Raw genomic sequence first — 23,427 nt, forward strand, 5'->3', positions numbered from 1 at the left:
CGGTTGGGCCGGTACCTTTTCTCTACCTGCCTTGATATTGGAGCACGAAAGGGCCCCACGAGTGGGTCCAGCCGATTCTCCAAGCATAGAAGACTGGTTTCAAGTTGTCCGTGGGGAAGGTGGTTGCGGTCACGTCGGACGTCGTTTTCCGTTACAGTCGTCGAGCAATGGCAACTACCATGACCTTTCGATGTTGTTAAGATCCTCTGCAATCGACAAGCAGGGCCACCGCGCTCCAACTGACGTTTCAGCCGTCCATTCACGCAGGCATCGGTGATTGGAAGGAAAGATGGACGGGTGCTGATAGGATCCACATGAACCGGAGGAATAGAATGCACCGAGAATTGGAGGGGATCGTCTCGCTCTTCATTAACTTGATATCGCCTCACGGTCTTTCTGCTTGCGGGTCGGCTCGGCTGTCTCGATGGAGACAGGATCCATATTTTACACCCACCGATCCCAAAGTCAATCAGCCGTCGGTCACTTCCACTACGACTCTTTGTGCGACCGGCCAATGAGAGGACTTCGTGGGACCACGTGGATCGCACGCTTTTTGTCTTCGCTTGGATATAATTATTATGACGGAACAGATGCCATCTTCCATCCACGCGACCCTTTGAATAGAATGACCATAAACATAAAATTCATAGATATCTCATTAAGATATAATAATACGATCCGTTGGATAACTTATCTTATTAGATCATTCGAAAGCTCGAATTACAATATAGCTTATTCGAAGAATAATAGCTTGTGCTAACCGAGTGTTTCTTGGAATGTGACTCGCAAGATTGATTGTGTGTCCAATGTAATAATAGCAAGATTTTGATTCAATTTCGTTTCGAATTAAACCAAAGACTATATGTACGTAAATAGCTCACATAATTCAACAAGTTGTGATGCCAAAGTCTCTTGAAGCACTTTAGGACACTTAATTCGGTGTCTTAGTTGATGAGGCAATCAATCCAAGACCTAATCAATGATTTCACATGCACTCCATGTCAGGTGCAATGGTGGTTAGCAGGCCCAGTCAAACATGTGATCCTATCAACTTACCTGCATCCCATCGTGTTTTGATATGAACCACACCATCGACCACACTCACATTAATGGCCCCAAAAAGAAAGTACACTTCTTGTAGCTACTGCATCGATATCTTAAATGCCTTCAGCACTGCAACAAGGTATTTCTCAGTCATAGACTTGTCCAAATTAGCCTCCCATATCATCATCATTGAAGTAGAAGATTATAGTTTCTTGTGTTGGATGCAAAAAGACTGTCACTGAACTCGTTTGAGAAGCAAAAGGCCAATAGAGTAACTCTGCTGCAAACCCACTGTTCTTATTTCAGAAGATAGAAAGTTACAAGCACTGAGATGTTGATTGCTTCAGCTACAGCTTCCAAGAGAATGGGGAATCTATTAAACATTATGTCAAGTTGTAATATTTACATAGGCATGACAAAAGTCCACATTCCTTGTATCTGTCTTCACCCATCAAATGTAAGAACAGTGAGGACGGCTTCCATCAGTTTGAAGTACTAATCCTTGCAACATAAAAGCTTGAATCCTGGCTTGATCGACGTCGAGGAGCCGTGATCCGGTGGGTGAATGAACTTGCAGTTTGGACATGATAAGGTCGCCTTGTTCATCATCACTAGCATGTGGCAACGCATGCAGACCGTGGCCATCATCTCTTCGGGGCCGGCGTCGAGGGACACCCACGACAAGGAGCACGCTTTGCCACCGAAATTGTCTTGCTTCCTCGGCTCCTCCTCTCTTCCTCCTCCATCGATGTGGCTTCTCGGTGGCTCGCATGCGAGGTTGAGCTCGAGGTCCAGGCTTAGCGGCGAGCTCGGTGGTTCCGAGTTGAGCCTGGGGTCCCTAGAGGTCCTCCTGTGCGTTCTGGTGTTGTAGAAGTGAATCTCCCCCGACTGCAAAGTTCAGAATTCACAGATCAGCTGCTTTCCTTTCCGTCCAACATCGATAGTTCAAGCATGCATAAATATGAATTCACGCGTACATGAAAAGCTCTTAGATCTAAGTAATAAACTGTAAAACTATCATCTTGAATCGAATTATACATGCCAAAGCTTTCGCCTTCTCGAAAGCGTCTGTCTACCTTGAGATCGAGGCAGCGCTGCCATTCCAAAGGCAAGGGGGCGTCGAGATTAAGCCGGATGTCGTCCTCCTCAGCTTTCACAAACTTGGCCTCCTTCACAAACCAATCATCTTCGCTCGCTTCTGCATCTCTGCACTTCCTTTTCTTACAAAGGGAATTCTCGAGGTCGAGGCATGCCTTCCTGTCCTCCGGAGAAAGGGCTGCTTGCAAGGACACCATGGATGTCGATACAAAGGAAACTCGAGCTCCGAAACTTGTTCTGCCCTGCGTGCATCCGATGGAGGATTTGAGCTGCTTATATAGGCGGGATTAGAAGGGCCATTTAAGCGCACAAAACTGCAAGCAAGGATCTAAGCGAGGGTGCTATAAAAGAGCACCGGGAAGGACCCACACCCACATCATCATGACACGCTTCTACCACCCTTAGAAGACCCCATCAACTCAACTATATCCATCCCTGTCAACATGGTTTTCGCTCTCCGACTTATATAGCTCTGACTACACATCGGTGCAGGAGTTAAGACCACATACATGCACAAGAAGTGACGTGGGAATTGGCACGAATTGAATCGCATTTCTGCTGCAACTAATGCCATGGCATGGTTGGTGTGGAAGCTATAAATGAGTCACAAGGGAGAGAGGGGGATGGAGGAGGAGGGTGGAGCAAAGCCCGGGCAGTAATGTTGCGAGGAAGGAGAAGCGCATGCAGTTGAGGAGGGATTGAATGCCGTCTGTCTTCCATTAACTCCAACATCCACATTTGGGTCAACCAATAAACTTATATTTAAAGCAGGCCAACACCCATTTTCGAACCCTAATTTAAAACGATCACATCTGGTGATGTAAGTATGCACCCTCTTCCTTCTCTCTCCTATTTAATGATACCCCCATTCATTGCCTTGCTTCTTTTCCCTCCCTTCTCCTTTTCACTTCAACTCCCTTACCAGTTACTGCATCTACAGGTAGATTGTGAACCATTGGCATGCATGAGAAGCTACCTCCTCCGGTATGCCGTGCAACCTTCGAAAGGAAACATTGTGTTACAAGCACTGCCGTTGAGAGTCTAAGAAATGGTTGGCCGATGAGAAGGAAAGGCGAAGCTGTCTCTTTCATCTGCCAACCTTACTTTGACTCGATACAGTGGAGCGCTTCAGATATCATTGGACAAAGGCTCCGACTTCTCTCATGTTTATGTGCATACAACATACATATACACGTAAATTTACATGCATCTGCAAGATATATGCATAGCGAATGAAGGTTGACATCGTTAGAATCTGGCTAGGAATTAGTGATCTTATATACAAAAGCAGGTGAATCATCAGATGTTGAGTACTCTTTAACTCATTTTCGCGACACTTAATTGCTAAAATATTTTAAGCAAACATGAATTTTACCCTTTAATGAAGGGTAGGTTTTGGATTGTTGAGAAGTAATGGAGAGAGGAGAGGATATTTATGCTTGAAAAGAGAGACATCATTAACATTAAAAGCAGGTAGAAGAAGAAGAAGAAGAAAGCCCATGGTTGATGGCTTTGAGTCCAGCTGTCACAATTAACTCCTCTTGAATTCACATCAATGCTGGTTTTAAAGCAAGAAGAGTCTTCTTCTCTCCCACTGAACCATAGCTCCCACTGTGTTAAATGCAAACACCCACCAATGGGGCTATCCTCGAGCTCCTTAGGCATTCTACTTAAAGATCTAGCCATAGGACAATATCTGAGAATTTAATGCTGTGAGCAGAACCATTCTTCGAAATGGCTCACCAGCATGAAGTGTGCTTGACGAAGGATGCATCAGTAGTATTGTTTTTGCATATTTATGTTGCGGCTTGAGATGTCAGCACGACTTGGCCATCCCGAGTGCATAAGATCATCAGCATAATCTTTGAGCTGGAGCGTATTAACTCGAGGTCTGGTTGAGACTTAAGATTACTCCTTTAATTGTTTGTCGGGTGCCTACACACAGGTTGAAATTGGGAGTGGGATTCTCGACTCGACCCCTCCGATGCTTAAATTAGCAAAAGTTATTAAACCCGACTATCAACCCTGTTCCTAATCTGGCTTTTATACCTGTTCCTGTATGCGATCGTATGTAGCAGTTTTAATGATCTCGGGTCATCATCGTACGTAAGTATTTAATGCCCATTGACATCGTAGGCGACCGACCCATGTGTTGGGTGCAAGCACCATCTGATCTGCTCGATTTAGTCTCGTGCAACTTTGCTTCCCACCTCTTGTATAGCTCGGTACATGATTGTACCATCCTGTATAGTCTCGAGCGAAGTCGGTACGAGGGGATGGCGTTAGGCGACTGACTAACCTCATGCTCATGGTATTGAGTTGGCTCGATGTGACACGTCAGTTTAAAGATGTCATGCCGAGTCACTGTGCTGGCTAATATGTCGCGTGGCATGTGTTGCGGGAAACAACTTGGCTCCGTTCGGGTCCGGACGATAGGGGATCTCCCTGGGGCGTTCCTCGAGCCCGCTGAGGTCGATCTGGTGCGGCGGTCCGATTGGGACGGGGTCGCCGTTTCCTCCGGGCGGGGACTCCTCGCCAGCGCGTCCCACGGGGACCTTCGGCCTCGCACCTGCACAAAGGTTGGGTCGGGAAGCTCGACCCGACCCCTCCGACGATCAAATCAGTTGACGTGAAGGGGGTTTCAAATGAAGAAGTCTATTTCGCGTGTCTCCCTCCCCTTTCTTTGATGAACGAGAGGGTATTTATAAGGAAACTTACTGCTTCCTGAGCTGCCCGCTTGCAGGGGGTAGGCTGGTAGCGTCTGACACCGATGATGGCGTGACGTGAAGGGTTGAGCTTGAGCAGGGTGTTAATGTGCCTCGGTCGACGTTCCGGTCTGCATTGACCAGGTGTTGCCATGTCGATCGAGGCGTGAGGCGTTATCTGACGTCAGCCGAGTCTCATCTTAATTAATATCCTCATCATATTCCCCCCGGAAAGAAGCTATGCGTCGGCCGTTGTAACGGGAGTCTGAGGCATGGCTTCAACTTTCAGGTGGGCTGGCCGCGCAGGCGCGGTCTCGGGGAGCATGGAGCCGAGGAGCATGACGTAGGCGGGCTGACCACGCAGGTGTGTCTCAGGGGGCATGGAACCGAGGAGCACGATGCAGGCGAGCTGGCTGCACAGGTGTGTCTCAGGGAGCACGGGGCCGAGGAGTACGACGCAGGTGGGCTGGCCGCATAGGTGTGTCTCGGGGGCATGGAGCCGAGGAGCATGACGCAGGCGGGCTGACCGCGCAGGTGTGTCTCGGGAAGCATGGAGACGAGGAGCATGACGCGGGCGGGCTGGCCGCGCAGGTGTGTCTCAGGGAGCATGAAGCCAAGGGGCACGATGCAGGCGGGCTGGCCGCGCAGGTGTCTCGGGGGCATGGAGCCGAGGAGCACGTCATAGGCGGGCTGGTCGCGCAGGTGTGTCTCGGGGAGCACGGAGCCGAGGAGTACGACGCAGGCGCGCTGGCCGCACAGGTGTGTCTAGGGGGCATGGAGCCGACGAGCATGATGCAGGCGGGCTGGCCGCTCAGGTGTGTCTCGGGAAGCATGGAGCCGAGGAGCACGACGCAGGCGGGCTAGCCGCGTAGGTGAGTCTCGGGGAGCATGGAGCCGAGGAGCACGACGCATGCAGGCTGGCCGCGCAGGTTTGTCTCGGGGAGCATGGAGCCGAGGAGCACGACGTAGGCGGGTAGGCCGTGCAGGCGTGGTCTCGGGCAACATGTGGCCGAGGAGCACGACGTAGGCGGGTAGGCCGTGCAGGCGTGGTCTCGGGCATCATGTGGCCGAGGAGCACGACATAGGCGTGGTCTCGGGTATCATGCCGCCGAGGAGCACGACGTAGGCGGGCAGGCCGCGCAGGCGTGGTCTCGGGCAGCATGCGGTCGAGGAGCACAACGCAGGCGGGCAGGCCGTGCAGGCGTGGTTTCGGGCAACATGGCCGAGGAATATGGCTTAAGCCGAGGGACACGGCTCAGGCGGGCAGGCCGCACTGAGGTGGACTCGGCAGTCTACAACCGAGGAGCTCGGCGCAAGCGGGCTGCGACCGAGGAGCTCAACGCAGGCGAGTAGGCCGCGCTGAGGTGGACTCGGTAGTCTTCGGCCGAGGGATACGGTTCAAGCGGGAAGGCCTCCCTGAGGGGAACTCGGTAGTCTACGGCTGAGAGATACGGCTCAGGCGGGCAGGCCGCGTTGAGGTGGACTCGGCAGTCTACGGCCGAGAGATACGGCTCAGGCGGGTAGGCCGCGTTGAGGTGGACTCGGCAGTCTACGGCCGAGGAGCTCAGCACAGGCGTGCTGCGGCCGAGGGACATGGCTCAAGCGGGCAGGCCGCACTGAGGTGGACTCGACAGTCTTCGGCCGAGGGGCACGACTCAGGAGGGCAGGCCACGCTGAGGTGGACTTGGGCGGACTGCGGCCGAGGAGCTCGACGCAGGCGGGCTGCGACCGAGGGACACGACTCAGGCGGGCAGGCCGCGCTAAGGTGGACTCGGCAGTCTTCGGTCGAGGGGCACGACTCAGGTGGGCAGGCCGCGCTGAGGTGGACTCGGCGGTCTTTGCCGAGAGACACGGCTCGGGCCGAGCCGTGTAGATACCGAAGGGGTTACGTTGGAGCTAACCGCGAACCGCGAGGCAGTCAGATAGGTACTGAACCATCGCTCGGAAGGAACTGAGGCAGGGCCTCGATTTCTTTTCATGATGACTACATCAGGTAGCTACCGCGGGTGCTTGACCTCTCTTATGGATCCCACTGCCGGAAGTCGTCCCTTCTCCTCGCGGCCGCCCAGGCCTCCGCCGCGATGTACCAGTTAGCCCGCTGGAGCATATCTGGCACCATGGTGGGAGGCCGCTCCGCGAGGGACCAGAGGAATCTGGAAGGTCGCAGGCCTATCATAAACGCCTACACTAACAGAGAGGGATGAGCGTCCGACAAACCCCAGATTTGCATGGCAAAGTGATCCACAAAATGTGAGAGGGGCTCGTCCTCCCTTTGTTTGAGTCCGAGGAGCAGTGCCGCGGAAGGCTTCGGCCGTGCATAGGCTACGAAGTGGAGCTCGAAGTCATTGGCGAGCTGGTCGAAGGAAGTGATAGTCCCGGTCTTCAGGCCACCATACCACGCGTGGGCCGACCCTCTCAGAGTGGTAAGAAACGCTCTGCACATCAGAGCATCAGAGGTTCCGTATAGCACCATCTGGGCGCGAAAAGTAGCTACATGGTCCGTTGGGTCGGTGGAGCCATCGTAAGCGTTCAGAGATGGGAGCTGGAAGTCCGGGGGGACTATCTGATCCCGTATCTTGGTCATGAACCGAGACCCTCGGTGTGCGTCCTCTCCGAGTTCTCCCTTGGGCCTGCGAACCTCTTTCTGCACCTCGTCGAGTCGCTGGCTGACGAAGCGCAACTAGGCCCGTAGGGAGTCCGAAGAGAGTGCCTCGGGTTTCGGGCGGCCACTCGGGTTTGCCATCACTGGATCCCCGAGTGGGGTTGGTCGGACCCGAGGCGAAGTGGGGGGCTCCGGAAGTGTCATGTGGGCCCAAGCGGGCGCCCTGCGTCGTCGCAGTGGTTCGATCGCAGGCAGGTGAGTCGGATGAGAAACGAGCGGGATAATGGTTTGCACCATAACCATCAAAGCTCGGACTTGACGGGCGAGGTCCTAAAAGGCCTCGGGTGACACAGGCGTCGAGTCGGTTGGGGCGCTGTCGGGCAGCGACAAGCCCGGGTTGTTGAATATTCGCCAATATCGTTCCGAGGTCATGGCGGGGTGTTCGTCACGATGGTCTCCGTGCGGGGGATGTTCCCCCGAGGCTTCAGTTGGGCGTGACCTCTCAGCCGTGGGCTCATCTGAGCCGCTCGGGTGATCACCCAACATGCCGGGCCCTCCTTCTAGCGCCAATCTATTGCGGGAAACAACTTGGAGTCGTGGCCTCGGGGCTGACGCGGCTCGGTTCGGGTCCGGACGACGGGGAATCTCCCTGGGGCGTTCCTTGAGCACGCTGAGGTCGATCTGGTGTGGCGGTCCGATCAGGACGGGATCGTCGTTTCCTCCAGGCAGGGACTCCTCGCCAGAGCGTCCCATGGGGACCTTCAGCCTCGCACCTGCACAAAGGTCGAGTCGGGAAGCTCGACCCGACCCCTCTGACGATCAAGTCAGTTGATATGAAGGGGGTTTCAAATGAAGAAGTCTATTTCGCGTGTCTCCCTCCCCTTTCTCTAATGAACGAAAGGGTATTTATAGGGAAGCTTAATGCTTCCCGAGCTGCCCGCTTGCAGGGGGCAGGCTGGTAGCGTCTGACACCGGTGATAGCGTGACGTGAAGGGTTGAGCTTGAGCAGGGTGTTAATGTGCCTCGGTCGACGTTTCGGTCTGCATTGACTAGGTGTTGTCGCGTTGATCGAGGCATGAGACGTCATTCGACGTCAATCGAGTCTTATCTTAATTACTATCCTAATATGTTAAAATATGTTATATCAAGTATAATCCAAGAATATGGCCCACTAATGTCGTAGGTTCAGCCAGTGACGTGTTTCAATGTTCAGAGCTCGAGCAGTCCCCGCTCACTGGTTGGTGATCGATACACTCTCGCACGAAAGGTGAACACGATGCAGGAGAGAGTGAAACATAAGCCCACTGCTTGACAGAGCTTCAATCCCAATCCGGCTAAGGGGATTGAATGAAGGATATATATATATATATATATATATATATATATATATATATATATATATATATATATATATATATATATATATATATATATATATATATATATATATGCTGATATATAAGATCATTTTAAGAGCATCTCGCTCTTACCGACTGAGGTAGACGAACATTATTTTGATTGTTTATTCTTATTAATTAGAACATTAGGTGATGAACATTTGAATGGGTCAACACTGCAAGAATAGGCAGTGTCCAAAGCCGGCCAATGGCGGGAATCGAGCATGTCCTCAACGTGTGTGCGGGTGTTTCTCCCCTTCCCTTTCCCCTTCCGTGCTAACTCGGCCACCACCACCTTCTCTTTTCTCTTCTACCCACTCTGCAATAGTCCGTCTCCTCTCATGGTGGAGCGGGTGCCGCCCTGCACACCGCCCTCGCCGGAGCCTCAGCCAGCCCCCAGTGCTCTCCTTGACACTGTCCCCGTGCCGGCCGATCCTAATCCCGGTCCCGGTCCCGATCCCGATCCCAATCCCTCGCGTCGCCTTGGCACCTACGTCGTCCGAGTGCCCAAGGACCAAGTCTACCGCGTTCCTCCGCCCGAGAACGCCAAACTAGCGGAGCGGTACCGCAACCAAAACAGGAGCCGGCGGCGGGGGAGCCCCTGCCTTTCCTGCCTGAAATGGATCCTCGGTGTCGCCTTCCTCGTCTTATTACTCATCGTGGCTGTCACCGTCATATTCTTCGTCGTGGTAAGGCCCGGGGCTCCGACGTTCACAGTCCAGCGTCTCTTCGTCGAGCCCCCGCAGCACCACGGGAGCGCACCCGAAGCCGGAGTACGATCTCACGATGAGCGTCAGGAATCCAAGTCGCGGGATGGGTTTCTCCTACGAGGCCGGAGGGAGGACAGTCATCACCCACGGTACCGTGGAAATCGCGACGGGAACGACGCCGGTGTTCGTCCAAGGCCACGGCAACACGACCTCCATTCGGCTGGTTCTTCGTGGCTCCAATGCCTTGCTGCCGAAAGAGATCGGCAGGAGCATGAAGGGCTCGAAGAACGCCGTTGACATTAGTCTTATGGCTAAGCTCACGGTGAGCCCGAGGGTTGGGGTATTGGAGATGTGGGCTAAGAGCATGGACGTAACTTGCGATGTTCAAGTCATTGGAATGGTGAAGCAGGCACAGATCTCCTCACAGCACTGCAACACAAAGCTTTAACTGTGACTAAGGTTTTTGGTTCTTCGAATTGGTGTTTTTCTTCTTCTTCCTCCCTCTCATTTGATTCCTCATTAGGACTGGAACATTCAACTGTTGCATGTATGGGTGTAAGGGTAAGAGAGATAGATACTTGATCCAAATTAATGTCTTGTGTAGGGATCTCAATTTGATAGTGGTAACACAACTTGTACTCATCATAGATCACATTGAAATTTATATGGAAGCTTTGGAGCTCCACCAAATTTACTAGCAAATTTTCTGTGACAAGCTTGTTCTAAGCTATCACTATGTAACCAAGTTATTGAAATGAAAGCAGCAGTTCAGATACCAGAAATGAAAGCAGATAGCAAATGCTATAGATAGCCACAAGCAGTTTTAGAGAACACAGTAAATGTCACTTAATACCAATACAAAGGGCATCCTTTGCAGACAGTACCAGATGGTTAAACTTCATATTGTTCATAGGTCTTGAGCAGCTCGGCGCAGACCGACAAGGGAGTGTCCGTCTGGAAGCCCAGCGAGTTTGCGTATCTGGTGTCGGAGGCAATGCCATTGTTGTGGCTGAGGAACACACGAGCCCTCTCACGACCCTGGAGTGGGGTCTTGCATCTACTTTCTGGACTGCTAACAAGCATAGATTCGCAGATCTCGTGTTCATGCTCGTCTGCAACTAGAATGTTATAGGTACCTGTGTGGTCAGTCGTGCCCTCAAAATTGCATGTCTTGGCACCAGTGGCTTTGGATCGACACTCGATCCTCACCTTTGCACCTGCAGAGCACGTAGAGCTACTGTCAACTTGATAAATTGAAAAGAAGGCATCTTAAATCCAATCTGAAAGCCAATATAAAAATATCCTTAATAATATCGATATCATTATGCATTATATGTTCATTAACTGGTAGCAAAATAACAATGTTATAATGATCCAACAGAACAACGATTTAATACGCGCCTATCAGCGATGCTATTCATTTGATTCATTGGTGCTGATAAAATTAGATTCGGAAATTTCTTAGCCTCTCCTATGTTTAACACACTACTATGTCTAACATATTTATTTCATAACCCTACACCCTAATTTTCATAGCCTCTCCTATGTTTAACACATTGGAGTACCAAGTACCAGAAAGACGATGGCATGCATACTCTGAAAAGTGATCTTGGCTAGTGAAAACTTTATGCATTTATAAGTGTGAATATACCAAAATTTTAAGTAGCTTTTATTTATTCCATTTCAATTCTGGTACATATAAACATTATAGGAAGTGCCTATACTGTAAAAGTTGTGTCCAGACCAGGAAAAACCAGACAGATATTTAAGAAGCAATAATTATATCAACTATTAGTTTTTATATATGAATTCAGACATGAATATTAAATAGCCACTGAATATCATGAGGATATTTCTAAAAACCTGATATGAATAAAAAACAGATGTGCAATGAAGACAAACTAGAATAGGGTAACTAATACTGCATGAAGAAAATATATCCTTAGCAAGTAATGAAGACACTAACACAAAACCTGTCAATGATATTTCTTGGCCAGGAAGAACTTTTCTCCGGTTAATATACGTAAATTAAACAGTTCGAGATTTGCTTCATATAATTACACAAATTATTGGTTCTCAAAAAATGAGGACCAACAGGGAAACCAGATAGCAAAATTCATAAAGGATACAAATATGCAGCATGCACAAATTTATGTAGCCACATCTTGCTCCAATCAAGTATGAATAGAAAACTCCAATGTTCCAACTCACTTTCTGCCACAGCCGAGAGACAAATTGACATAAGAGCTAAAATGTATACTCAGGAGTAATACCCTATGCCCACAAGTTTGGCACGATGAATATTTAGTAGATCAGAACAGCGATAATTACCTAAAGGTTATATATTTTTTGGTCTGATGATGAAACCTTCTTTACTTCCAACATAATAACAGTATCCTATAGAGAGTTAAGATAGTGTTCAATTTTGATAGCTTAGCTGTTGACAACAAAGACTTACCGTCTTTAGCGTATGCATGCAATTTGTGCTTTCTAACTTGGGCTTTGCTCTTCATCCATTTTCAGATTAGGTGTCAACCATAAGGCAAGGCAAATCTCCATATCAAAGATAAAATCAAGACCATAACTAGCACATATGAACTATCTTTACTTCAAGATTTCTGTTTCAAATAGCATTTTTCTAATTAATTACAGGACGTAAATGATCAAATTTGCTTACAGAAAACGCACAAAGCTGCATAAATGTAACCTTCTTCTTTAGATTTATGGTTCGATCTGCACTACTGATCAGAAGGAATGCATTTGATCTTAAATCTATTTTGACGGTAGAATTTCTGAAGATCTGTTAAATAAACATGTATAACACATCACCTCATCGCCTGATCTATCAACAAGAACCAATTCTTAGAGCGTTTCAACCTTAGCAAAGAACAAGCAACAAGATCGATGGCCGAAAACACATCCAGATCCGAACCGCGCCAAGATCAGACGGCCCAAAATCCAACAAAAAAGACATAGATTGAACGCTAGAGTGCTATACCGGGAAACCCTCACCTTTTGTGTAGGTCGACACTGGCGTCTCAAACCCAGCGCGGCAGGTGTCGCAGAAGACGCGGCCCTGGACGACGAACCCTTGCTTACCGCCGGCGACGTTGCGCGCGGCGACAGAGAGCGACGGGAGGACGCACGCCACCGCCAGTACGGCCGTGACCGCCGAGATTAGATGCTTGGCCATGGTCGCGGAAGCGATGGTGGAGAGCGAAAGGAAAGTGACTGACAAGTGGTGAGAGGACTCGAGGAAGCAAACGGCGGTGCCGCAATCAGGAAAAGGACCAGATTTAATGGCCGGGATGATGTTATCGTCACTCGCGGTAATAGTAGGCATTTCCATTAAGTTGGATAAGTAAAAGATTTTGGAGATTTTAAGCGTCTGCTGAGTCTGACTGCAGTGCGGTAAGTTTAATTCGGTGATAGAATCTACTGGAGGTATCATTGTGTGCAGCTGGCATCGGTGGGGCAATCAATTGCGCCGGTGACAGATAAAAGGAGGTGAGGTGGGGTAGCTGCACCGCAAAACGCGGAGTGAGCGAGCGAGATTAAAGGCGAAGCGACTCGCTTTTAGTTGAACCGAGTCCACGAGTCAGCTGAGTCAAACGAGATCCAAAAATTCAACCTAGTAATTACATGTGTTCGGACTAATTATACAATATTCCGATCTCTATACTTTATAAATTTATATTATTATTTTTATAATTATAAAAATAAAAAATATTTAGATCTATTTATTATAATATTATTAATTTTATCAACGAAAATATGAAAATAAAAGATAAGAAGATAATTTTAACATTCTAATTGATTGTGATGGATGGTATCGGTGGTGGTGGATGACAACGTCGCTAAAGGGCGTGAGTCGGTATTGTGGATGAGGAGAGCGACGACAAGAGATGAGTAGTGCTCTGCATCTATGTCGATAGCAATGCAAGTGGCCCTTTCGTTGCTCAACAACTGCATCGATGTTGGCGTAGTTGTCGAGTAATGAAAATATCGCTCAACAGTGCTGACGTAATTGCAAATATCGAGTGACGAAAGGATCATCAATGCAAACATAAAGTGAAGCCGCTTGGCAACTATGTCAATGCGGATAGCTATAGAGTGTCGTTGCTTGGCAATTGTATCGACGTCGATGCTGAGTAACACCAATTGTATCGACGTCGATGCTGAGTAACACCACCCAACATCTACATCGATGACCCTTTCACCGATTGACAATTGCATCGATGGTAACGAGATACATAATAGTTTTTACCTCTTACCGTTGTTCTCCTCATCCATGAGAGTCATCCGCAACCCTTAATAGTATTGTCGTTTGTCACCATCGACATCGTCTATTATCATTAATTTAAATGTAAAAATTATATTTTTATCATTTATTTTGATGTTTCCGTCGGTAAAATCACAACGTTACGATAAAAGGACATAGATATTTCACTAGTTATAGAGATCTTAATATAAAATTTTAAAACATAGAGATCGAGATAAAATATCATTAGCCATATGTATTCCGATGACAATTCTGCTTCTTCAAAATGGAAGCCTCCCAACTCACTCTGAGTTGCCGAGTCACCGGACTCGGGGCTGGCCATGTACGAGTTCTTAAACTTTGGAATGTGGACCATTGCTTTCCTTGGACCGTAATCTACGGATCGCAAATCCCCAAATAACAAATAGAGGGAATCAAAAGATGTCACATGATCGACCAAATAATATTAGTCCTTCAAGATGCCTGTGACGTGGAAAAGGATGATGCCAGATGAGCATCTACAGCGGACAGCGGAGGCCATGAATGGGGATGACATTAAAAGCTGAGAGTAGTCCTTCAAGAACACATACCACGTGACAAATGTTGATGAATTAGAGACAAGACATCCCAAAAGATCATAAACCGATGTAATGAGAGAAACCATTCATTCAGCTTAAATAGAATCTCATCAGCATATCGAAAAGTGGAAATACGTAAACTGTCACTACAAGCAACAAGGTGAAGGGTCGATATAAGCCAAAGCAGACCCACCTATCCTTCCTCTCTCCTAGCAGATTTCACTTGTACTCGAGGTTCATGTTGTTCTCGGGAGCCAAGCCGATGCAAGCCCTGAGAATGTTCTCCAGCATGGCTCTCTGCTTGGAGAGAGCATTCACCACTGGCGTGCCTGGAGGAACCTGTTTTAACCATATAAATCAATAGTTAGCTGAAAGAACAGTGTTGTTACCACTACAATGACACATTTCAATTTGTCCATTGAAGAGAGTTCAAGAGGAAGAACAATCTAACTGCCGTGCTTTTCTAGCTTGAATCGTTATCCCTTTCAAGCAGCCTAGTAGCCTAACCATTTCTCTATATAAAGGCTTCAGTGCATTAAGCCTCTCCTTCTTTCGAACTGGCCTTTAAATCATCTTCTTATCCCTCATCTTTCTCTTGGAAAAGCATTCCGACAATTATAATACTTTTTCTAAGGTCAGGTTCCATTCTTTTTCCTTTACTTAATGAAGTAAACACCATGACTCAGAATGATCACCAAACATTACACTCTTCAGGGTCCATTTATGACTTCAAACAACAGGTAATGAAAGGCAGATGTTAATTCCTCAGTACCAGCCGAAACAGTCTGCTATTCAAATTGTTGTTGTTGATATATTAAAATGCTTGCTGCCTACAATTGTCTTGTCAGGAATAAACAACACAAGCTCTACAAGATAATTAGATTAAGATCTCATCTTTACCCCGAGAACAATAACAACTAGTTCAAAGGTAGTTCTGTTAATCTGTGCATTTGACAATTTTGAATTACCACTAGTGATGTGTCACAAGCCAATTTGCATATTGTTTTAACTTTGTTTATGCAGTTAACAGCCTGTTGACAGTTGGCTTTATACAAGAATCAGCATAAAACTTATATTCCATCATATATTTGGGCCACTGATAGTTTCTAATACGTCTGTGTTCTGTTGACATTTTACAGAAATTGGCCTTTAACTGTAAAGACGTGTGCATATCATAACATCTCATCCTTTGGATAATTATGAAAAAGGATAAGGTTTTATGAATCAAGTTTCTCGAGGGTCCAAAGAAAATATATAAAAGAATTATAATATGTTCACTTACAAGTGGAGCTTTGGTGAGGTAACTCAGGATTGCAGAGACTGGATGGAAGGAATGGAACTTGTCCTAGACAACCAAACCAGACGTCAGCACAGCATGATTTATACAAGAATACATAATAAAAAAAGTAATGCTTATAGATACCTCCCCATCAAATTTAAGCTGAATTCTAGAGCTCAACTCAGCCAGCAAAACTAAGTCCAATATGATGGGTGCAGCCAATAGGGAGTCCTCGCAAGTGTTGTGAAGAACGATGGTGCTCTTTCCCCCCATAAATATCTCTGATGTGTATTCATCCATAGCCCTCTTACTGTCCCCAACATATGGCACATACTGCAGTAGAGCAAGTGATGAATATTAGAATATGATATAGCCTACAATGAAAAGGATATAGTCCATATTTTTGCAAACCTTGATGACAATGACATGGTCAGGATGCTCCCCAGTCTCATAGAGGATACCATTACTCGAGACCATGTCATCAACAACATTGCTCTTCGAGATCTCCTTGGATCGGAAAGTTTGTGGTGCAGAGAGGTTCATCCCATCATTGTTTCCTAGATGGTTGTAGCTAACAATGGAGGTTGGCTAACAACATGAAAGAAGACAGCATCACACATGTTAAATGCAAATTCAAATGAAAGATTGAACACAATTTCTTACAAACAAACAACAAGTTGATTGTAAATATAAGATGCAACTGGATTTCAAGTGTATAAAACATAAAGAATTAGCATAACATTCATGTAGAAACAAGAGACCAAGATCAGACACCTTGATTCCTGCTCCCACCAGAAAATCAACCAAGACAGACTTCATTTTGGTCTGCCCGCTCTTGAAGTCATCTCCACCTATAAGAGTGTTCCTTTGAATAGCCATTTCAATGAGCCCTGCATACAAATACAGAATTGAAATATGTAGGATATTCCCATAGCCAGCCACTAAAGCTCTTCATTCATGACCTGCTGAGGCAACCATTCAAAGCTTAAGCACCATACCCGGCACAAAGGTGTTTTGAGGGCTCCCATTGATAAAAGGGACATTCTCCAGCACACAAGCTATCCCATACAATGTAGATGGAGATATCTCAGTTTCATTCTTCTCCAGTGAAGCCATGAGATTCTCCATAGTATCATTGAGCCCCACAATTACATCGCTGTACCTTTCAGTGTTTGCAGTCCACAGCACAACGACCTTATCCGTCTTGGTCTTCTCCTTAAACTCCCTATCAAAAACAATTCCAATGACAATTTTTCAGCGACTAGATTCTGACATCTACTTCTCTTGCCTTCATCCAAGCCAAGCATGTGCTATGAACTAATTGTTGAGGAATGAGCTTAAAAAAAGGAGGTCGGTCAGCACCTTATGTCCTTGATGATCTGTTGGACCTGCTCCTTCTTGGTGCCTTTGATCACACTGTTGGCACGGCCACTCTGATTTGCGGCAACAAAGTCAGGGTCGAATATCCCAGGCAAGGGCACCATGGACTCCATGTATGGCCTGAGCTGTTTCTGGAGGTCTATATCCAGAACCATGGCCCTGGCCATGGCGTCTGCCAGGTTCATGTTGCTTATATCCCATCCCCCAAACACTATATCATCTGGATTAACCTAATAAACTCAACAAAAAAAGAAAAACCTAATCACATAACACTACAAAGTGAGAATAGAGAGAGAAAAAAAAGAAGAAGCGTAAAGTCACACCAACATGGATGAATCAACAAAATACAAAGACCATTCTTCTCAATTAATAAATAGCACAGAAAACAATAAAGACAGCATTCTATCACACAAAAAATTGGCGGAAAAAGGAAATAGTGGTATAAAGGTTCAAAAAAAGAGGTTAATTTTTACCATAGGAAGCAGGCTTTTGAAGGGGGCATAGATCTCCTCGCCATTGAAGGAGCCAACCCTGATGGTGGAGGCCTGAGTCAGGGATCCAAAATAGTTGGCCTGCTGCACTTTGTCCTTGGTTGCCCAAGAGATCCCCCTACCCCAACACCACTCCCCAAGTCAAAATCTCATTTTTTTTTATATGCAAATCACAAAAGAAAACAACATCAACATCCTAAAAATCACCAACAACCACAGGGGGAAAAAAAGAAGATCGAAAACAAGAAGAAAGTCCGAAGAGATATTACTCTCTGTTGGCAATAACTCCGGCGGTGAGGGTGGATCCGTTGTTCCCGCCCCATCCCACGAGCATCACACTAATCCATAATTAAATGGAAATATCACAACATTGAGCTAATCAAAATTGTGGGCTGTACGAGTACCCGGGCGGGTGAAGGCGAAATGGTACCCGAGCTTGGGGACGCGGGTGTGTGTCTTGAAGTTGTATCGGACGGTCTTGGGCTTGACGATCCAGTGGTAGGCCCCATCCCGGCTCTCGTGCACCAGCTCCGTGGTCTCGTAGTGGTACACCGCCTCGATCTCGTCCTCCGCGTACCGCACGTTGGGGCTCTCCACCTTAAACTTCTCTATAAACATATTTTGCAGAGAGCCGTTCCCCTCCTTCACCTTAAACTTCTCTACAAACGAAGGGCTTCGCTCGGCCTGAATCCGTTAGGGGCAGAAGCGATATCGCTCTGGGTCGTTATTTATAGAGAAGAGACCCGCCACGCGGAGGCGTTTCATTGGCCTTCGCAGACATCCGCATGCGAGATCTTCGTGCGGCCTGCGATCCAACGGACGAGGACTGGGGGTCGTATGCGGGTGGCGGAGCGTCCAGACACGTCGGGTCATGCACGCGTCGTCCCAGCCCGCGCGAAGGACGCGCCACGAAAGTGGTGAGGAGCTCCACGAACGGAATGTCCTCAAGGCGGCTGACGCCGTAAGGGGCGGCGACACCTCGCGCTGTGGGGGATGGGAAGTCACGTGCCAGTCGCCGACGCTACGTGCGAGAGGTCGACCACATGATTGGACGAACCCATCAAGTGCCAAGTGTAGGGCGTACGTACATTTTTCCTCTAGTGTGAGTTCCTTTCCCCTTTTCTTAATTCCTACTTGCCTCCAAATCACCACCTGCATACTAAGCCAAATTGCATTCACAAGTGACAACATATATATATATATATATATATATATATATATATATATATATATCGTAAACATGATTACATTTGGTGGAATCAAGGTTATCATGGTAAATTCAGAAGTAATATTTTGTTTCAAGGGCATAGATGATGATACTTTCATCATAAAGGTACAATGTGCACTTGCCTGTAGAAAATAAGAAGCCTTTATAAGCTCTTCAACAGAAGAGTCTGATACACCTGCTCTCAAGATAGCTCTCAAGAGATTTGTGCTTGAACCAACTTTTATAGCCTCAAATTTAGACAAGGTGCAACTTCTTTTACCTAAAAAGAAAGTTAATTAAGAAACAACTTAATATAAATTAAGTTCAACCAAATCAAAACAAATAGAGGGATGTGGAACTGAGTGGAAAAAGATAAAAATATATGCACCTTATGTGTTTTCCTAGATTAGTCTCTCAGTATGCAAAATACATCAGGAGTCCTCCTTCAACACACTGGAACATCTCTTGCTCACTAATTTCATGAGACAGACAGTCTACCAACTTTGGTTTTCAAGAGTCCCTTATGATACCTCCACATTAAAGAATACCCATCGATTCCTAAAGGGAAATAACTGAGAAAATTTCCACGTCCTGACATTGCTGAGTCTCCTCAACCACATAAATCTTTTGTGGCAGTACAACCTCAGAAATGGAGTGACTGTTTTGCCTTGGAATGTGGCAGGTGGTCCAGAAACAAAACCTCCTAAAAGAATGATGTACATCGACTTTAAGGTGACGATGAGGCTTTATAACATTTGCTTACCCCAGAAGACAAAAGATCAAAAGTGGAGTTACCCTTTACATCTCATCCTCTCCCATATCTCCTTTTCAACTTTCTGAATATTGAGTGCACATATATTTGTGGTGACCAAAGAATCTTTGCATCTTTGCTTACCATCAAGGAAAGAAAAAACCAAAAGTGGATCAACCTTTTAATCTCATCCTCTCTTTCCATCACACACTCAATTTTTTAAGTGACATAAAAGACCAAAACTGGATCACCTTTTTGACATTAGCCTCCCCCTTTTCTCCTTCCATTTCTCATTTCAATTGATTCTCGTGGTGAAAAATGTGCAAAAGAAATGGATAGACATGATATGTTTCCAAGGAAAAGAAACCAGTATCACTTAAATTTCCTTGTGGTGTTCCTTGGTACAATTGTTAAATATTTTCAGGTGCACTAGCTCAATTTTGTATAAGTTTTTAAGCTTAGAAACAAAGATTAGATATCTATTATTTTTGCTTAAGATGATAATGTTAAAAATATAGTTGAGATCTTACCCCTTTTTAGGAGAGAAATATTTGAGATTTTAAGCTTGTCACTCAAACTAGGATTGAAAGTTGAAGGATGAAAAAAGAGTCATCCATGAGTCATATTATGGTGGTATCTGTGATCTGAGAAGGATGAATGTCTCAGAATGAGTGTGGTATCTGTTCACTGTAAAACAGATGAGGAAAGAACATTGGAATATAAATGTAGAATCTGACAATGACTTCTAGAGGACCCCCCCTGATTGAATGATACTATTGAAGATGGAGACACAGAAAAAATAGCTTGATTTGAAATGTGCAATGCTGCTTCGCTTGTGGGTCTAATCTGTCATGTCTTGGGGCACTTTGTTTTGGAGCTGCAAGTGTCATTCTAAACTATTGTCGACATTTTTGTTTGTTTATCTTTTGATGATACTGGTGTTCTGTAAACAGTTTCAACATTCCAGAACTCACTTAGTTTCTGTCTTCATCCATTTAGAACATGGAGCAAGCTACTTTATAATAATATGGAATCATCTTTTATATCCTCCTCTCTCTTTCTTCCTATCTATCACTGCCCTTTTGCTTTTGCTTGTCTTTGTTGGTATTTCTTGTGGAACAGTGGAATAGGACCATAGAGCCACAAAAAGTTGAGGCTCCAAATGTTTGATATAATGGAAAGGAACACAACAGTAGTCCGGTTTGCCTGTGATCCAGGTCTCCAATGAAATGAAATGGATGTTGGGCAAATTTTCTTGATGAAAAAGGTTGAAATGACAGCTTTCACTGTTGAGATGTAAGCTCAGTGATGACACAAGGACAGGATGCAAGTTCAGTGATCCAAAATGAGTCTACCATGGTTCATTCATCTAATATCAATATGCTAATCTGATCATTTTGGGTAGGTCAGAAAAAAAGTCCCCTCCATTTGTGTTCTTTTCTTTATTTATTTTACCTTTTCTTTTACTAGTATATTGTTGGAGGATATAGAGGGAGAAGGGAGGAGCACAGAAGTAGAGAATTGTAAATGTGTCAAACATGTGCTCCTCAATATGGGAACACAACAAAATTTTCTAGATTTGGTATGGCTTTTGTCTCACTTGTACAGCTGCAAGCTTCTGGTGACCAATTATGTTTCCTTGGAATAAAAAGATCAGATTGTTGAGATTTTAGATGTTGTAATCTCCCAAGCTAGCTTGGAAAGTTCAGGATTGCAGAGAGAGACAGCACACGTGATGATGTACAAGAGCTCGGAGAGCAAGCCCAAACAAATCAGCAGTGCTTGACTTGGTTGACGACCAGACAATTTCAACAGGATGATGATCTGCATTCCACAGATCTTCTAACGTCAACATGAGAAACCACCTTGTCGGAACACCATGCTAAGATTGCTCCTCTCCAGTACATGAATGGTCAAGATTTGAGTAACAAAAACAATCTTCCCCTAGGTTTTTTTCCCCTTTTAACCTCGGATATCCTCTCTTTAACTTTTTTCCTTCCTATTATATATGTATTCAAAAGAAATTTTCAAATAACTGTGAGGGATATTTGAAGGATAAAAGATTAATTGAAAATAAAGGATCCTCATTGGCCAGATCTCAGAGGCAGTTTGGGGTTTGGACACCATAAAGCCAGGTCCATCTAAGGGGCCAAATAATCCCACTTCTCATGAATCTGACCCATTTCTTGCTGGAGCCAGACTTGGTTTCCTTCTATAAGACCATGGTCTTATATCTTGGTCAACCCAAGCCCAAGTTTCAGGTTGTCCAAAAATTACATTTAAATGATCATAAGTTGCAAAAGTTCTCTAATTGCTGCTAGACAATATTGAGTCTAGAACAGGAAAATGTAGACGGTGCATGAAATTAGATAAACTTGTATGCAGAATATCAAATAAATGTTTTGTCAAATTAGACAAGCAAAGAAGAAACTCAAGCAGGAAAACAGTCACGATATGCCCAGGAGCAATAATCAATACAATCTGCAGCAGGAAGAAAAGAGTAGATAAGAGCATTTGAAATAGAATAATGGATCTAAATGGAGGAAGTAAAAAAGTATGATTGTTCAATTTGCAAGCATGTAGTCAGTTAAGTGGTAGGACAGAACAGGCCTATAACTTCGAAAGCAAACAAGATGATATTTTCAAGACATACCAGAATCAAAATCTAGACCCATACCCTAGACAGTCGGGACGTCCCATGATTTCCATGACAATCTATATTCCTTATGTCAAGGGTTACTCGCAAAATTAATTTACAGTTTATCTATTGAACTCATGCATTATGATCCAATAGTATAAAAACCTATCCAATTTTTGAAAGCATAATTTTCATAATGAAGATAAATTGTAATATCATTTTGCATTGGAAACTCTTACGAGATTTTCCACAACTTTTTTCGGTAAACAAAAATTGAAAACTTTTGACTATTACAGGAACCTTTGTTTCAGAAGTAATGACCGATGGCCAAAACATAGTAACATAAATTGTAAAAATCACATACTAAATTAGACAAGCAGTCTCAACTTGCGCTAGCTAAATGTTCTAAATACATAACTTAGAGGCACAATACCGCACTAGAAATTAACAACAACAGGCGCATTTATTTCTATATCATAGTCAAGTTTAGTAGGCAGGTCCGCTTATAAGCTTAATTTAAAAAGAAACCAGAATCCCCATAATATCAAGAATAAAACTTTACCTATAGCCATAACATTAACGATCCATTTAGGGAGAATCAGAAAGTAAATGCACCAAAATTTCGAACTTGGGAAGAAAAGGCGCAGAGTGCAAACCCCCAATGATCTAACGGTAAGACTTCTGGAAGCGGGCACGAGCGCCCCGGCCACCGAACTTCTTGGGCTCGCAGCGGCGGGGATCGGCAACGAGGAGTGTACGGTCATAGCGGACAAGGATGTCTTTGATCTCCTTCTTGGACTGCTCATCAACGTACTTCTGATTGAAAGCTACGATAGCCTTGGCGATGCTCTGGCGGATGGCGTATATCTGGGAGGTCTTGCCACCACCGCGCACGCGGATGCGGAGGTCGACACCCATGAAGCGCTGCCGCCCGAGAAGGAGGACGGGCTCGAAGGCCTTGAGGCGGAGGATCTCCGGCTTCACCAGCTCGATAGGCACCCCATTCACCTTGATCAGCCCGCGCCCGCGCTTGCAGTGCGCCACCGCTACCGCCGTCTTCTTCCGCCCGAAGCACTGCACCGATTCCACCGTCGCCGCAGCCATCGCCACCGCTAGAGCTCCAATCAGATCGAAAGACTAAGAACGACACCAAACCCTAGAAGTCCCAATAGGTAGCGGCGCAGAACTCCGGCCTTGGTTCCTTATATCGGTTGACGCGAAATGGACGCATTCGATTACTCTTCGGGTCAGGATCCGAATCCAGATGCGAATCCGGTAAACATTCG

General features: G+C 45.9%; 4 protein-coding genes across 5 annotated transcripts; all 4 read right to left on the minus strand.

Annotated features, from left to right (window-relative positions):
- Window positions 1-1,311: 1,311 nt before the first annotated feature.
- LOC135680623 (protein CURLY FLAG LEAF 1-like) lies at window positions 1,312-2,458 on the minus strand. The gene is made up of 2 exons (XM_065194685.1): window positions 2,121-2,458; window positions 1,312-1,932 (listed from the first exon to the last, which is right to left on the minus strand). The coding sequence occupies exons 1-2, from the start codon at window positions 2,337-2,339 to the stop codon at window positions 1,540-1,542; spliced, it is 612 nt and encodes a 203-aa protein (XP_065050757.1). The 5' UTR covers window positions 2,340-2,458; the 3' UTR covers window positions 1,312-1,539.
- Window positions 2,459-10,338: 7,880 nt separating this feature from the next.
- LOC135673412 (major pollen allergen Lol p 11-like) lies at window positions 10,339-12,914 on the minus strand. The gene is made up of 2 exons (XM_065182382.1): window positions 12,569-12,914; window positions 10,339-10,773 (listed from the first exon to the last, which is right to left on the minus strand). Exons 1-2 carry the CDS (start codon window positions 12,903-12,905, stop codon window positions 10,448-10,450), a joined length of 663 nt encoding a protein of 220 aa, XP_065038454.1. The 5' UTR covers window positions 12,906-12,914; the 3' UTR covers window positions 10,339-10,447.
- Window positions 12,915-14,465: 1,551 nt separating this feature from the next.
- Window positions 14,466-18,259, minus strand: LOC103991485 (inositol-3-phosphate synthase). Its single transcript, XM_009410968.3, has 10 exons — window positions 17,976-18,259; window positions 17,815-17,883; window positions 17,528-17,663; window positions 17,037-17,284; window positions 16,673-16,899; window positions 16,449-16,564; window positions 16,086-16,262; window positions 15,819-16,007; window positions 15,678-15,740; window positions 14,466-14,734 (listed from the first exon to the last, which is right to left on the minus strand). The coding sequence occupies exons 1-10, from the start codon at window positions 18,161-18,163 to the stop codon at window positions 14,615-14,617; spliced, it is 1,533 nt and encodes a 510-aa protein (XP_009409243.1). The 5' UTR covers window positions 18,164-18,259; the 3' UTR covers window positions 14,466-14,614.
- LOC135673427 (small ribosomal subunit protein uS9-like) lies at window positions 18,090-23,317 on the minus strand. 2 transcript variants are annotated; one of them, XM_065182411.1, is made up of 2 exons: window positions 22,798-23,317; window positions 18,090-19,032 (listed from the first exon to the last, which is right to left on the minus strand). In XM_065182411.1, the coding sequence occupies exon 1, from the start codon at window positions 23,243-23,245 to the stop codon at window positions 22,808-22,810; it is 438 nt and encodes a 145-aa protein (XP_065038483.1). In that variant the 5' UTR covers window positions 23,246-23,317; the 3' UTR covers window positions 18,090-19,032; window positions 22,798-22,807. The 2 variants fall into 2 exon arrangements, with proteins under 2 accessions (XP_065038483.1, XP_065038474.1); XM_065182402.1 differs by lacking the exon at window positions 18,090-19,032 and adding an exon at window positions 21,838-21,984.
- Between the last annotated feature and the right edge of the window lie 110 nt (window positions 23,318-23,427).

Source organism: Musa acuminata, chromosome BXJ1-1, assembly GCF_036884655.1.
Source record: "Musa acuminata AAA Group cultivar baxijiao chromosome BXJ1-1, Cavendish_Baxijiao_AAA, whole genome shotgun sequence".
Lineage (NCBI taxonomy): Eukaryota > Viridiplantae > Streptophyta > Magnoliopsida > Zingiberales > Musaceae > Musa > Musa acuminata.